This window comes from Balaenoptera acutorostrata, chromosome 19 (assembly GCF_949987535.1).
Source record: "Balaenoptera acutorostrata chromosome 19, mBalAcu1.1, whole genome shotgun sequence".
NCBI classification, from domain to species: Eukaryota; Metazoa; Chordata; class Mammalia; order Artiodactyla; family Balaenopteridae; genus Balaenoptera; species Balaenoptera acutorostrata.
In genome coordinates, this window is record NC_080082.1 from 19061419 (window position 1) to 19077430 (window position 16012).

General features: G+C 50.4%; 2 protein-coding genes across 8 annotated transcripts in view; one reads left to right on the plus strand and one right to left on the minus strand.

Moving 5' to 3' along the window:
* Nucleotides 1–4802, minus strand: part of DUS2 (dihydrouridine synthase 2) — a 45112-nt gene extending 40310 nt beyond the window's left edge. For 2 of the 5 annotated variants that reach the window (XM_057534790.1, XM_007198157.2), the window contains exons 1-2: nt 4671–4802; nt 2732–2808 (exon numbers count right to left, since the gene is read on the minus strand). The gene's annotated coding sequence lies outside the window, so the exon portion shown is untranslated. Of the gene's footprint in view, nt 1–2731; nt 2809–4399; nt 4482–4662 lie in introns of all 5 variants that reach the window. The other 3 variants (XM_057534787.1, XM_057534788.1, XM_007198158.3) reach the window with 3 other exon arrangements.
* Nucleotides 4803–10858, plus strand: DDX28 (DEAD-box helicase 28). Of its 3 annotated transcripts, none has more exons than XR_009006162.1 (2): nt 4803–6580; nt 10503–10858. XR_009006162.1 is itself a non-coding variant. In XM_057534786.1 (1 exon), the coding sequence occupies exon 1, from the start codon at nt 4819–4821 to the stop codon at nt 6427–6429; it is 1611 nt and encodes a 536-aa protein (XP_057390769.1). In that variant the 5' UTR covers nt 4803–4818; the 3' UTR covers nt 6430–6671. The 3 variants fall into 3 exon arrangements, 1 of the variants encoding a protein (XP_057390769.1); XR_009006163.1 differs by having other exon boundaries at nt 10506–10858; XM_057534786.1 differs by lacking the exon at nt 10503–10858 and having other exon boundaries at nt 4803–6671.
* Nucleotides 10859–16012: the final 5154 nt, after the last annotated feature.

Here is a 16012-nt window from a genome sequence, read left to right on the forward strand (position 1 = left end):
GAGGGCCTCCCTTAAGAAATAATCTCTGGGGGGCTTCCCTGGTGGCGCAGTGGTTGAGAATCTGCCTGCCAATGCAGGGGACATGGGTTCGAGCCCTGGTCTGGGAAGATCCCACATGCCGCGGAGCAACTAGGCCCATGAGCCACAACTACTGAGCCTGCGCGTCTGGAGCCTGTGCTCCGCAACAAGAGAGGCCGCAATGATGAGAGGCCCGCGCACCGCGATGAAGAGTGACCCCCGCCTGCCACAACTAAAGAAAGCCCTAGCACAGAAACGAAGACCCAACACAGCCAAAAATAAAATAAATAATTAATTAATTAATGTAAAAAAAAAAAAGAAAAAAAAGAAATAATCTCTGGGGACTTCCCTGGTGGCGCAGTGGTTCAGAATCCACCTGCCAGCACTGTTTACAATAGCCAGGACATGGACGCAACCTAAGTGTCCATCGACAGACGAATAGATAAAGAAGATGTGGCACATATATACAATGGAATATTACTCAGCCATAAAAAGAAACGAAACTGAGTTATTTGTAGTGAGGTGGATAGACCTAGAGTCTGTCATACAGAGTGAAGTAAGTCAGAAAGAGAAAAACAAATACCGCATGCTAACACATATATATGGAATCTAAAAAAATAAAACGGTTCTGATGAACCTAGGGGCAGGGCAGGAATAAAGACGCAGACGTGGAGAATGGACTTGAGGACATGGGGAGGGGGAAGCGTAAGCTGGGACGAAGTAAGAGAGTAGCACTGACACATATACAATACCAAATGTAAAATAGCTAGCTAGTGGGAAGCAGCTGCATAGCACAGGGAGATCAGCTCAGTGCCTTGCGACCACCTAGAGGGGTGGGATCAGGAGGGTGGGAGGGAGACGCAAGAGGGAGGGGATATGGGGATATACGTATGCATATAGCTGATTCACTTTGTTATACAGCAGAAACTAACACACCATTGTAAAGCAATTATACTCCAATAAAGATGTTAAAAACAAAAAACAAAAAAAGAATCCGCCTGCCAATGCAGGGGACACGGGTTTGCTCCCTGGTCCGGGAAGATCCCACATGCCGCGGAGCAACTAAGCCCGCGAGCCACCACTACTGAGCCCGTGCTCCGCGACAAGAGAAGCCACTGCAGTGAGAAGCCGGTGCACCGCAACGAAGAGTAGTCCCTGCTCGCCGCAACTACAGAAAGCCCACGCGCGGCAACGAAGACCCAACGCAACCAAAAATAAATAAATAAATTAATTGATCAATTAATTAAAACTTATATTAAAAAAAGAAAGAAAAGAAAGAAAAAATCTCTGCTGGGAATTCCCCGGTGGTCCAGTGGTTAGGACCCTGTGCCTCCAGTTCAGGGGGCCTGGGTTCAATCCCTGGTTGGGGAACAAAGATCCTGCAAGCTGGCATCGCAGCCCAAATAAAATAAAATATAATAAAATAAAAAAAGAAAGAATCTCTGATTCAAGGTCTAAAGGGTGAGAAGGTGTTTATCAGGCCAATATGTGGGGAGAAAATTTTTCCCATTTCAGCAAGTAGCACCTCCATTTACCCAATTACACATCCTTAACCCACAATCCCCACATCCAATTCATCACTAACTCCTATTCACCTCCAAGCCATCACTAACCTTCCAAATATGACTCTAACCTGCCTGCTTTACTCCATCTCCAAGGCCACCACTGTGCACAAAGCCAGTCTCCTAATGAGTCTCCCCAAATCTACTCCTGGCCCCTCCTATCCGTTCTCTTACAATAGCCAGCATGGTGTCTGAAAAAGGCATCTCTGCTAACACCACTTCTCTGTTTATACCCTGCAATGGCTTCCCACCAAGTTTAGGACAAATCCCAAACAGATGATGGACTGGAGGTTGAAAGACAAGAAGGAGGTAGGGTGTTAGGTTAGAAAGAGGGATAAAGGGTCTAGGCAAACAGCGAAAAGGGCTGAAAAGAAAATGATCAGCACTTGTACAACAGTCCTGATGCAGGCAGGAAAATGCAGGAATAGTGAAGGAATACCAACAGCCACTTTTTACTTCTGCAATGCCTTTGCAATTCCCAAAGTGCTTCATTTATAACTGTGATTCTCAAATCTAGCTGTACATTAGAATCATCTGGAGAGATTTTAAAAACTACCAATGGCCAGGCCTCACCCCAAGCCAATTAAATCAGAATATACAGTTCACTAGGGCAGGAATTTTGTCTGTTTTGTCCACTGTCCATATGAAAAGTACCTGGCACATACATGGTGCTCAGAAAATATTTACTGAATGAATAAATGAATGAAGGAATGTACCACTATCACCTGAGATCCAAGGAAGAATTCTTTTCAAAACATAGGGAGTAACCAGGCAACATCAGTTACCATGGCAGCCCTGGGAAAAACATTACCAAGTGACACTAACACTCCCAGGAGCCTACATTTGTTTCCACAATAAGTAAACCTTTCTCATTTCTAAAGTACTATACTGTGAAATATGCATCTCAGTAATAACTAGAGGTTACTCAATGTCTGCTGTGAGCAGGAGGAAAAGAGAAGGGCCTTACACAGTATCTAAAGCAATGACAAGAAGAAACTAGGGGCCATGGGCAGAGACAGACAGGCTCAGACAGGCTCCAATCCCTATGACATTCTGAGGTGATCACATTGTAAGGGCTCGAGCATGAGAAAGCAGCCACTAACCAGCTACCCTGTCTCAAATATTTGGAGAAAGTCAATGCAAATACATACCTATGTATTATTCTTTTCTGATAATTCTTTCAATGTATCCCTTCTGGCTTTGTGCAAAGCGATTCTTTGTTTTGTACCTGAAAAATGAGTGGCACATGTAAATGTATGAAACATGTCAGAGCAGACATCCAAGGAGCTCTTCAGCTAACGAACGAGGAGCTCCGAGTTCTGGGAAAGAATCGTAAAAGCAGTGTAGAATCACAATATCTTAGAGCAGCCTTTATATCAACTCCCCTCTATCATATCACCAATCGGTGGTCATCAGCCTATACATGAACTCTGCAGTGACAGAAAACCCAGCACTCTCTGGACAGATCTAGGCATTTCTAGTTGCTACAGCAGTCTATATCAAATTCAGAATCTGACTCCCTGTCACGCATCAGTCCCAGTCTGCCTTCTGGAATGGTACACCCCATGGCACACCTCATCTCTTTTCCATCTGGCACATTTCCCAAACACATGAGGACAGTTTTGTTCTTCCTAAAGTTCTCTTCTCCCACATCACCCTCCTAAATCACTCCCTCGTGTGTTTATGACTTTCAGGAGCCCCCAAGGTTTTCTCATCCCAAGGACATGACAAGCAATGGCATCAGTGTGGCTGCTACAGATTCTGGGAAAGGGGCAGGGCCACACAAGAGTCTGGCAAATGTGACTGACTACCTGAAGTGAGAGTACATGTGACAACCTCAGCCTCTCTTCAGTCCTCAGCCTCTATCCAAGGTTTCTCCATAGCACGCTATTGACATTATGGGCCAGATAATTCTTTTGGGGTGGTGGGGAGGGCTGTTCTGTGCCTTGTACGATATGTAGTAGCATCCTGGCCTCTACCCCCTAGATGCCTGCAGCACACACACCCCCGGATGTGACAAAGAAAAATGTCTCCAGCCATTGTCAAACGTCCTGGGGGAAGGGTGAGGGCAAAATCACCCTCACTCAAGAGCCACTGCTCTATCCAATGACTCTGTTCACCCGTGAGTACTCAAAACTCTCTCCTCTGCTGGCTTAACAGGTAACTCTCCAGAAAATCTATCGTGTATCAAAATGCTATTTGAAATTTAATAGTATTTATCTCTATAACGGTATCTGATGAAAGTAAAACTCTTTCTCCAGATGTTAAGAACCTCCCAAGTGGTTAATCCACATTTACCTTATCTCCTACCCCAGGCACTGGAAATTACAGAAATGATCTGACACCCATTTTCGGGATCCGTTCAAGAAGTACCAGTAGTGTAAGGCTTTTTGGCAACCTGAACAACTGAATTCAAGTAAAATATCCTGCCTGACCATGGCTTTGTGAGACAAGCCACAAACCTGTAGCAGGACCCTCCTTGCTGCTATTTACGGAATTGAGGTATCTGACTGGAAAGCCAGTGGAGGTGAACTAGCCAAGAAAGCAGTGGGTTCAGGATGAGAAGTTGGAAAGGGTGACAAGGGAGGGGAGAATGAACCTCAGCTGAAAAGAAAGGGGAAAAGTACCAAGAGATGAGTTCTCCTGACTGAAGAGAAGATACGCTGAAGGCCATCAGCTTGCCCTCGGGGCCCTCAGCTCTCTGGGGAGCTCTAAGGGAAGGGTGAGCCTGGATCTACGACTCCGGACTCCTGGTCTCGGCCCCCAGGCCTGACCATTCACTCAGACTCTCAATAAATACTTGTATTAAAAGACCTTACACGGGGACCACAGCTGGGAAAACATCGCCGCACCCTCATAAGTTACAGGGGGAGACCCGAACTGGCCAAGCCATGACAGGAGCTGTGAGGGCGACAAAAGAGCATTGCAGGGATCGGACATCGGATCGCCAGAAGCCCTCCGCCCTCCTGTTTCGTAATGCCAGGGCCCCATCGCCGCCTATCGCCGGACCCCGGTCCTGCCTCCACCGCGCACCCTTCCCCAAGGTTGGCCGGGGCCTGGAGTCACCATCCCCTGTTCGGACCTACAGACCTCGCCGCTGCTGAGCTCTACAGATACCACTCCTTCCACACAGTTCGCCAATTCCGCGGGCCTTACTGAGCCGCGCCAGCCACCGTCCGTGAGGCCTTGGCGCGCCCGTGACGTCACTGTCGTGCGCCTCTCCCGCAGCAAGGGGAATATGGCTCTAGCACGGCGGCTGGGACTGTTGTCGCTCGCGGCTCGGTTGCTTCTGGCGCCTCGCCGGGACCTGATGGTCCGCGGTCCCAACGAGCCCCTGCCCGTGGTGCGCATCCCGCGGGCTCTACAGCGGCGGCAGGAAGAGCGGCAGAGCGGGCAGCGGAGCCCCCCGCGGCCGGTGCTGGTGCGACCTGGGCCGCTGCTGATCTCAGCGAGGCGACCGGAGTTGAACCAGCCGGCACGCCTCACGCTGGGCCCTTGGGAGCCCGCGCCACTCGCTTCGCGCGGCTGGAGGAATCGGCGCGCCCACGGGGACCATTTCTCCATCGAGCGCGCGCAACATGAGGCTCCGGCGCTGCGGAACCTCTCGCCCAAGGGCAGCTTCACCGATCTGGGTCTGGAGCTCCGCGTTCTGAGCGCACTACGAGAGGCTGCTCCCGAAGTTGTTCGGCCCACAACCGTGCAGTCGAGTACCATTCCCCCACTCCTTCGCGGCCGCCACATCCTCTGCGCCGCAGAAACCGGCAGTGGCAAAACTCTTGGCTACGTGCTACCTCTCCTTCAACGGCTCTTGGGCCAGCCAAGCCTGGACCCCTGTCGTATCCCTGCTCCTCGAGGCCTGGTTCTTGTGCCTTCTCGAGAATTAGCTGAACAGGTGCGGGCCGTGGCCCAGCCCTTGGGCAGCTCCTTGGGCCTCCAGGTGCGGGAGTTAGGGGGAGGCCATGGCATGAGTAGGATCAGGCTGCAACTGTCCAGACAACCTCCAGCAGATATACTAGTGGCCACTCCGGGGGCTCTGTGGAAGGCCCTGAAAACTCAACTGGTCAGCCTGGAGCAGCTGTCCTTCTTGGTGTTGGATGAGGCAGACACGCTGTTGGATGAAAGCTTCCTGGAACTGGTGGATTACATCTTGGAGGGGAGCCATATAGCAGAAGGCCCAGCTGACTTAAAAGACCCCTTCAATCCCAAAGCTCAGTTAGTGCTGGTGGGGGCCACATTTCCCAAAGGTGTAGGCCAGCTGCTGAGTAAAGTTGCCAGCTTAGACTCTCTAACTACCGTTACCAGTGACAAGCTCCACTGCATCATGCCTCATGTCAGACAGACATTCATGAGACTGAAGGGAACAGAGAAGGTGACTGGGTTGGTGCAGATCCTCAAGCAGCATGACAGAGCATATAGGACTGGCCCCGCAGGAACTGTTCTGGTGTTCTGTAATTGCTCCAGCACTGTGAACTGGCTGGGGTATATTCTGGATGACCACAAAATCCAACACTTAAGACTGCAGGGACAGATGCCAGCCTCAATGAGAGCAGGCATCTTCCAGTCCTTCCAGAAGGGCTCCCGAGACATACTTCTCTGCACAGACATCGCCTCTCGGGGCCTGGACAGCACCCAGGTGGAGCTAGTCATCAATTATGATTTCCCTCTCACCCTGCAAGACTACATCCACAGAGCAGGGAGGGTGGGCCGGGTGGGGAGCGAGGTGCCAGGCACCGTCATCAGCTTTGTGACCCATCCCTGGGACGTGAGCCTGGTTCAGAAGATTGAGCTGGCAGCTCGCCGGAGGAGAAGCCTTCCAGGACTAGGGTCCTCCTCAGTGACAGAGCCTTAGCACCAGCAAACCTTATTGCAGCAGGCTTATATATGATGCCACAACAGGGACCTTTCCCTCTGTGCTGGATGGGTAAGCACACTTGTCAGTAGGGTGCTCTGGGCTGCCTAGTCACCTTCTGAAGGCCCGGGCTGCTGTCTGGCTTCAAAAGGTAAGCTGCTGGCCAACACTGGAGGGTGAACTACTGAGCATGGCTCTCTGTAGTCTTTCACATGAAGAATAAAGTCGATCTTGGCTCTGTATTATGTCATGGTTTCTAACAATAAGCGATGTTTCTATGGGTGTCCCTTAATAACAGTTTCCACTGGGGCAGAATTCACTAGACTGAGAAGATTCACACTCCAAACTACCACACTTAGGACGAAGGCTCTTTCAATTGATGTTTTAGTTTAAATTTTATTTCCTGCCCCCAAACATCCATTAAGCGCCCAGGAGAAGGAAAAAGGGATGTGACTAGCAATAGAGAGAAATTTTCTTCACAACAATGGCCATGGCAAGGTTAGGCACTTTTGGTGAAATCTCTCTGGGAAGTACTGGCAGAGGAATAAAAGGCAAACTGACACAGAAGTATTGCTTGGTGTGCATTTCCAGGCTCTGCCTTCTTTCTCATCTCTTGGTGGCAGGCGGAGGAAGAGGAGAAAAGGTTAAACTTTTTTATAAACCAGCAGAATAAGCTTATAACATCCTCTCACTATCTCTGCATAGGTTCTAGTCTCTGCAGCATTATATAAGCTTTGCCCAAAGTAATGAACAGTTGAAAGTCAAATGTACTACTTCACCAAACAACTTAAAAATGCTTGCACACCGGAAAGGATTAAGTTGCAGAGAACACAAATGGACCCAGAGCAACCTTTGCCAAAAGAGAATATTGTGCTAAATGTACAGCCATAGCGCTTTTCCATATGAAGAAACAGTCAGAAGGATAAAAGAACTTGGTCAAAATCACACAAGTAAGTAGGACAGAATCTGGTCTGTCTGTCCCAAGGGTTGTGTTCTTTAACCACCAGGCTAGCTTTTCTCAAATCTGATTCATGCATAGAATAACTATACATCTCTGTTTGCCTTGAATATTCCCTGTTTATACGTATGCCTGCTGCAGTTTTTAACATTGCCCACTTTGACTCCCAAAAGCAACCGAGAATACACAATACTTTGGTCACTCTATCCATGGACCACTGTGGTGGGACTGCCCAGGAAGCTTATTAAAAGTGCAGCTTCCTGAGCCCTACTCCAGATCTAGATAAGTTTTCTGAGGGTTCGCTCAAGAATCCAGGTACAAGTCTTTTTAAGTGGTTTTGTGGAACCCCCCAGGTGAGTCTCTCGCTCTCTTAAGTTAATAAACCATTTATTCTGCCTTCCCCAGATGAGCAGCCAGGTCCTGTTAAGGTAGGAGTCCCCACACCACATCAGAGGGATGCTCCCAGCCAAGTAATCTCTGGAGACTTGGAGAATCTGAATGGTCTCATGCTGGCCCACCTCCCATGACAAACCTGCAGAGCATTCCCCTTCACATTTTACCTTCTACCGCTCCCAAAGGCAGTCTGCTCCAATGAGGCCTGACTTCGTCTGTCCTACCGTACACGGACTGATTCAAGCAGTTTAGGAATACAAGGTGCTGTGGTTCTCAACCAGGGTGGCCCAACCTCTAAAATACTAGTCCAAACAGTCTCTACCTCCTGGGCACATCCCCTCTGCAACAGCCCCAGTACACAAATGTCCCATCTTTGCTTTTTCAAGGTCGGCAACAGGGAGTCCCCTCCTAAAGAAGGTTCTCTCTCATTGTCACACTCTCAAAGGCTGCCCCCAATGTGGTTCCTTCCTGTGGGCCTGATCAGGCTAAGGGCAGAGTTGTCTCTTTCCTTCTCTGAGTCGGACCAAATCGTCTTAGTAACACCTCTTCACAGTGTTGACCATGTGTTTCACGGGGGCTGCTGCTGAGCCTTTATCTCATCCTTTCATGGTGGAGAGAGAGAGGATTATAATGATTTTTACCTCTAGGGGAGAGGGGAGTGTAACGGTTACGTTGTCATTTTGTATTATGTCCTTTGGTCATGAACTTGTTTTGAATTTCGTATGAAAGTGGGCCCACCATTCCCACTTTGTGAGGTCATTCAGCACCCTCATTTTGCACCTTTAACATCTCTCTCAGTATCACTTGGAAATGTTTGAAATGGCATGAGCTTGTCCTCACATTCCTATCAGCTGTAAATCCGGAGCCCCAACATGAACCTAACCATTGAGCAGAACACCTCTCCACTACCTGTGTAACACTGGGTAGGCCCCTTAACCTCTTGGTTTTCTTCAGTCCTCAGTTGTGAAAATGTGAGGGTTCTATGAATTTATATTTGGGGCAGGACAAGGTCGAGGAGAGTGTGTCTTTGCCTTTATTCTTCCAATCTGGAATGTCTTCCCTCTCTTCCCCATGGGTCCAAATCTCACTTGTCCTTCAGGCCCACTGCCAAGGAGCCTTCCCTGATTCCCCAGTCCACACAAATCTCTGCCTCTTAGGGTCAGTGCCGTACAACCTAGCTGTCTGTGACGTTAACCTTGCCTCTCAAGCCAATCTCAGAATGTGGGTCTCTCTTGCCCTCCTGGGGCCCCTGGGGCTGTGCCAGCCCACCGGCACGCCCCACGTGGGGTGTCTTACTAGACTAGGGCATGGGTGGGGAGGCCCAGGTGTGAGGGACCAGGCAGAGTACCTCTGCCTCCCCCCTACTCTCCTCCACAAAACTGCCCCTCCTCCTGAAGCCTGCCCCTCAAGTCACAGGTTCCTTATATGACCTCACCGGGTAAGGGTAACTATGCCAACGTGCTGCCCTCAGAGAAACTTCCCTGCCAGTTCTCCACCAGATACCAATCTTCTGGTTGTCTGAGAGAGAATGCCTGACCAGATCTTCTGTATTTACTCTAACCTGTCCTCTGTTCCCTGGGAGGGCAGTGCAGCAGGTACACTGAGACCGGGCACCTGTACAGGATGCATGGTGTACACACAACCTCCCCTGGCTGCCACATGTTCCTGTGGGGCTTGCCCACCACATACACCTGAACACTTTCCCAGCTGTAAGTAATACCAGTGACCTGGGACACCTTCAGGGACCCACAGTGCTCACTGCTGAGGACAAGTGAAAGGTCATCCCTGGACAAGTATGCAGGATGGTTCTGATCTTTATAAATGTAGCCTTCCCCTTTGGGCTACAGGATGCTTCCATTCAGACCCTTTCCTGACTGGCCTCTTAGCAAAAGACAAGTGCCTTTTTGTTGGCAAATGGTAAATGGAGCAGTTTGAGGAAGAGGGCCCCTCTTGAAACACACCTTCAAACCCAGGCACCTCTGTGCTGTCATGGAGACATCTCTATCGGTGCCCTCAGACACATCCCGTCCTGAGCTGCTGAGCACTAGGGGAGAGGGTGGTGCCATAGTGACGGGAAGACCGGAAGCACCAAGGGGGCTGTTGAAGTGCTACTGAGCCTGGAGGGCTGAGGAGATGGCGTCCCAGGAGGCTGGGTTGACGTGAGCCTAGGCTTGGTACCCAGAACCCGGTTCTGAGTCTCCTGATCACTCTGCCTCTGTATTTGGCCTTGTTCTAATCTAGATAAATGTATCAGAGGGCTAGAGTTCAGTGTGGTTGAAACAGGCAGTATAAATGGGGCCCAAGAGGGGTTGCCAAGGTGGGAGGGGTTCTTAACCAACTTAGATTAGATTATTTTTATCCAAAACTTGAAAGGCATTTCCATTAAAGCCTCAGAAGTGACAGACTGCAAGAAATGTTTTCTCTGTTGTGCAAGGGAGAGAGGGAGAGGATCATGACTGCAATTACTTTCGGGCTCTACTGTTTCCCCTGGAAACGGTGAAGAGACTTCCTCATGTGCTGCAGCCGTAGGCTCTAGGAATTGCTTTGGCAGCAAGTGTCCCTTCTCTAGGGACTCATAGAGGTGATGGGCCAAGGCTGTGTTTTGGATGTCACGTAGATTAAAGGTCTTCAGCCAGAAACTGGGAGAGACATGAGAGAGCGAAATTCTGGCAGGAGACTGTGTACAGCAGAAGTGACTGATCAGTTCTGATTTTCTTTGCAGCAGCAGTGGCTCCCGTTTCTCGTCCTATACCTGGTCACTACCGTGTCCTCAAGCGAGGGTGTGGAGAAACGCAGTTGGGCTGGCATGGGGAGACATACTGCCTGGTTGGTGGCTACCGGGCCTACGGGGATGTTCCTTTGGCCACGCCAGCAAAGGTGGAAGCAGAGAAGCCAGTCCCCAGACGTGCTCCCTAGGGAAAGTGCCCTCCGGAAGAGTCGGACGAAGACCTGGGTTGCCCCAGACCCAAAATCCGGTGATTGCAGCATTCAAGCAGTTTAGGACTAGAAGATGCTTTGATTCTCAAGCAGCGTGGCCCAACCTCTGGGCACATCCCCTCTGCAACAGCCCCAGTACACGAATGTCCCATCTTTGCTTTTTCAAGGTCGGCAACAGGGAGTCCCCTCCTAAAGAAGGTTCTCTCTCATTGTCACACTCTCAAAGGCTGCCCCCAATGTGGTTCCTTCCTGTGGGCCTGATCAGGCTAAGGGCAGAGTTGTCTCTTTCCTTCTCTGAGTCGGACCAAATCGTCTTAGTAACACCTCTTCACAGTGTTGACCATGTGTTTCACGGGGGCTGCTGCTGAGCCTTTATCTCATCCTTTCATGGTGGAGAGAGAGAGGATTATAATGATTTTTACCTCTAGGGGAGAGGGGAGTGTAACGGTTACGTTGTCATTTTGTATTATGTCCTTTGGTCATGAACTTGTTTTGAATTTCGTATGAAAGTGGGCCCACCATTCCCACTTTGTGAGGTCATTCAGCACCCTCATTTTGCACCTTTAACATCTCTCTCAGTATCACTTGGAAATGTTTGAAATGGCATGAGCTTGTCCTCACATTCCTATCAGCTGTAAATCCGGAGCCCCAACATGAACCTAACCATTGAGCAGAACACCTCTCCACTACCTGTGTAACACTGGGTAGGCCCCTTAACCTCTTGGTTTTCTTCAGTCCTCAGTTGTGAAAATGTGAGGGTTCTATGAATTTATATTTGGGGCAGGACAAGGTCGAGGAGAGTGTGTCTTTGCCTTTATTCTTCCAATCTGGAATGTCTTCCCTCTCTTCCCCATGGGTCCAAATCTCACTTGTCCTTCAGGCCCACTGCCAAGGAGCCTTCCCTGATTCCCCAGTCCACACAAATCTCTGCCTCTTAGGGTCAGTGCCGTACAACCTAGCTGTCTGTGACGTTAACCTTGCCTCTCAAGCCAATCTCAGAATGTGGGTCTCTCTTGCCCTCCTGGGGCCCCTGGGGCTGTGCCAGCCCACCGGCACGCCCCACGTGGGGTGTCTTACTAGACTAGGGCATGGGTGGGGAGGCCCAGGTGTGAGGGACCAGGCAGAGTACCTCTGCCTCCCCCCTACTCTCCTCCACAAAACTGCCCCTCCTCCTGAAGCCTGCCCCTCAAGTCACAGGTTCCTTATATGACCTCACCGGGTAAGGGTAACTATGCCAACGTGCTGCCCTCAGAGAAACTTCCCTGCCAGTTCTCCACCAGATACCAATCTTCTGGTTGTCTGAGAGAGAATGCCTGACCAGATCTTCTGTATTTACTCTAACCTGTCCTCTGTTCCCTGGGAGGGCAGTGCAGCAGGTACACTGAGACCGGGCACCTGTACAGGATGCATGGTGTACACACAACCTCCCCTGGCTGCCACATGTTCCTGTGGGGCTTGCCCACCACATACACCTGAACACTTTCCCAGCTGTAAGTAATACCAGTGACCTGGGACACCTTCAGGGACCCACAGTGCTCACTGCTGAGGACAAGTGAAAGGTCATCCCTGGACAAGTATGCAGGATGGTTCTGATCTTTATAAATGTAGCCTTCCCCTTTGGGCTACAGGATGCTTCCATTCAGACCCTTTCCTGACTGGCCTCTTAGCAAAAGACAAGTGCCTTTTTGTTGGCAAATGGTAAATGGAGCAGTTTGAGGAAGAGGGCCCCTCTTGAAACACACCTTCAAACCCAGGCACCTCTGTGCTGTCATGGAGACATCTCTATCGGTGCCCTCAGACACATCCCGTCCTGAGCTGCTGAGCACTAGGGGAGAGGGTGGTGCCATAGTGACGGGAAGACCGGAAGCACCAAGGGGGCTGTTGAAGTGCTACTGAGCCTGGAGGGCTGAGGAGATGGCGTCCCAGGAGGCTGGGTTGACGTGAGCCTAGGCTTGGTACCCAGAACCCGGTTCTGAGTCTCCTGATCACTCTGCCTCTGTATTTGGCCTTGTTCTAATCTAGATAAATGTATCAGAGGGCTAGAGTTCAGTGTGGTTGAAACAGGCAGTATAAATGGGGCCCAAGAGGGGTTGCCAAGGTGGGAGGGGTTCTTAACCAACTTAGATTAGATTATTTTTATCCAAAACTTGAAAGGCATTTCCATTAAAGCCTCAGAAGTGACAGACTGCAAGAAATGTTTTCTCTGTTGTGCAAGGGAGAGAGGGAGAGGATCATGACTGCAATTACTTTCGGGCTCTACTGTTTCCCCTGGAAACGGTGAAGAGACTTCCTCATGTGCTGCAGCCGTAGGCTCTAGGAATTGCTTTGGCAGCAAGTGTCCCTTCTCTAGGGACTCATAGAGGTGATGGGCCAAGGCTGTGTTTTGGATGTCACGTAGATTAAAGGTCTTCAGCCAGAAACTGGGAGAGACATGAGAGAGCGAAATTCTGGCAGGAGACTGTGTACAGCAGAAGTGACTGATCAGTTCTGATTTTCTTTGCAGCAGCAGTGGCTCCCGTTTCTCGTCCTATACCTGGTCACTACCGTGTCCTCAAGCGAGGGTGTGGAGAAACGCAGTTGGGCTGGCATGGGGAGACATACTGCCTGGTTGGTGGCTACCGGGCCTACGGGGATGTTCCTTTGGCCACGCCAGCAAAGGTGGAAGCAGAGAAGCCAGTCCCCAGACGTGCTCCCTAGGGAAAGTGCCCTCCGGAAGAGTCGGACGAAGACCTGGGTTGCCCCAGACCCAAAATCCGGTGATTGCAGCATTCAAGCAGTTTAGGACTAGAAGATGCTTTGATTCTCAAGCAGCGTGGCCCAACCTCTGGGCACATCCCCTCTGCAACAGCCCCAGTACACGAATGTCCCATCTTTGCTTTTTCAAGGTCGGCAACAGGGAGTCCCCTCCTAAAGAAGGTTCTCTCTCATTGTCACACTCTCAAAGGCTGCCCCCAATGTGGTTCCTTCCTGTGGGCCTGATCAGGCTAAGGGCAGAGTTGTCTCTTTCCTTCTCTGAGTCGGACCAAATCGTCTTAGTAACACCTCTTCACAGTGTTGACCATGTGTTTCACGGGGGCTGCTGCTGAGCCTTTATCTCATCCTTTCATGGTGGAGAGAGAGAGGATTATAATGATTTTTACCTCTAGGGGAGAGGGGAGTGTAACGGTTACGTTGTCATTTTGTATTATGTCCTTTGGTCATGAACTTGTTTTGAATTTCGTATGAAAGTGGGCCCACCATTCCCACTTTGTGAGGTCATTCAGCACCCTCATTTTGCACCTTTAACATCTCTCTCAGTATCACTTGGAAATGTTTGAAATGGCATGAGCTTGTCCTCACATTCCTATCAGCTGTAAATCCGGAGCCCCAACATGAACCTAACCATTGAGCAGAACACCTCTCCACTACCTGTGTAACACTGGGTAGGCCCCTTAACCTCTTGGTTTTCTTCAGTCCTCAGTTGTGAAAATGTGAGGGTTCTATGAATTTATATTTGGGGCAGGACAAGGTCGAGGAGAGTGTGTCTTTGCCTTTATTCTTCCAATCTGGAATGTCTTCCCTCTCTTCCCCATGGGTCCAAATCTCACTTGTCCTTCAGGCCCACTGCCAAGGAGCCTTCCCTGATTCCCCAGTCCACACAAATCTCTGCCTCTTAGGGTCAGTGCCGTACAACCTAGCTGTCTGTGACGTTAACCTTGCCTCTCAAGCCAATCTCAGAATGTGGGTCTCTCTTGCCCTCCTGGGGCCCCTGGGGCTGTGCCAGCCCACCGGCACGCCCCACGTGGGGTGTCTTACTAGACTAGGGCATGGGTGGGGAGGCCCAGGTGTGAGGGACCAGGCAGAGTACCTCTGCCTCCCCCCTACTCTCCTCCACAAAACTGCCCCTCCTCCTGAAGCCTGCCCCTCAAGTCACAGGTTCCTTATATGACCTCACCGGGTAAGGGTAACTATGCCAACGTGCTGCCCTCAGAGAAACTTCCCTGCCAGTTCTCCACCAGATACCAATCTTCTGGTTGTCTGAGAGAGAATGCCTGACCAGATCTTCTGTATTTACTCTAACCTGTCCTCTGTTCCCTGGGAGGGCAGTGCAGCAGGTACACTGAGACCGGGCATCTGTACAGGATGCATGGTGTACACACAACCTCCCCTGGCTGCCACATGTTCCTGTGGGGCTTGCCCACCACATACACCTGAACACTTTCCCAGCTGCAAGTAATACCAGTGACCTGGGACACCTTCAGGGACCCACAGTGCTCACTGCTGAGGACAAGTGAAAGGTCATCCCTGGACAAGTGTGCAGGATGGTTCTGATCTTTATAAATGTAGCCTTCCCCTTTGGGCTACAGGATGCTTCCATTCAGACCCTTTCCTGACTGGCCTCTTAGCAAAAGACAAGTGCCTTTTTGTTGGCAAATGGTAAATGGAGCAGTTTGAGGAAGAGGGCCCCTCTTGAAACACACCTTCAAACCCAGGCACCTCTGTGCTGTCATGGAGACATCTCTATCGGTGCCCTCAGACACATCCCGTCCTGAGCTGCTGAGCACTAGGGGAGAGGGTGGTGCCATAGTGACGGGAAGACCGGAAGCACCAAGGGGGCTGTTGAAGTGCTACTGAGCCTGGAGGGCTGAGGAGATGGCGTCCCAGGAGGCTGGGTTGACGTGAGCCTAGGCTTGGTACCCAGAACCCGGTTCTGAGTCTCCTGATCACTCTGCCTCTGTATTTGGCCTTATTCTAATCTAGATAAATGTATCAGAGGGCTAGAGTTCAGTGTGGTTGAAACAGGCAGTATAAATGGGGCCCAAGAGGGGTTGCCAAGGTGGGAGGGGTTCTTAACCAACTTAGATTAGATTATTTTTATCCAAAACTTGAAAGGCATTTCCATTAAAGCCTCAGAAGTGACAGACTGCAAGAAATGTTTTCTCTGTTGTGGAAGGGAGAGAGGGAGAGGATCATGACTGCAATTACTTTCGGGCTCTACTGTTTCCCCTGGAAACGGTGAAGAGACTTCCTCATGTGCTGCAGCCGTAGGCTCTAGGAATTGCTTTGGCAGCAAGTGTCCCTTCTCTAGGGACTCATAGAGGTGATGGGCCAAGGCTGTGTTTTGGATGTCACGTAGATTAAAGGTCTTCAGCCAGAAACTGGGAGAGACATGAGAGAGCGAAATTCTGGCAGGAGACTGTGTACAGCAGAAGTGACTGATCAGTTCTGATTTTCTTTGCAGCAGCAGTGGCTCCCGTTTCTCGTCCTATACCTGGTCACTACCGTGTCCTCAAGCGAGGGTGTGGAGAAACGCAG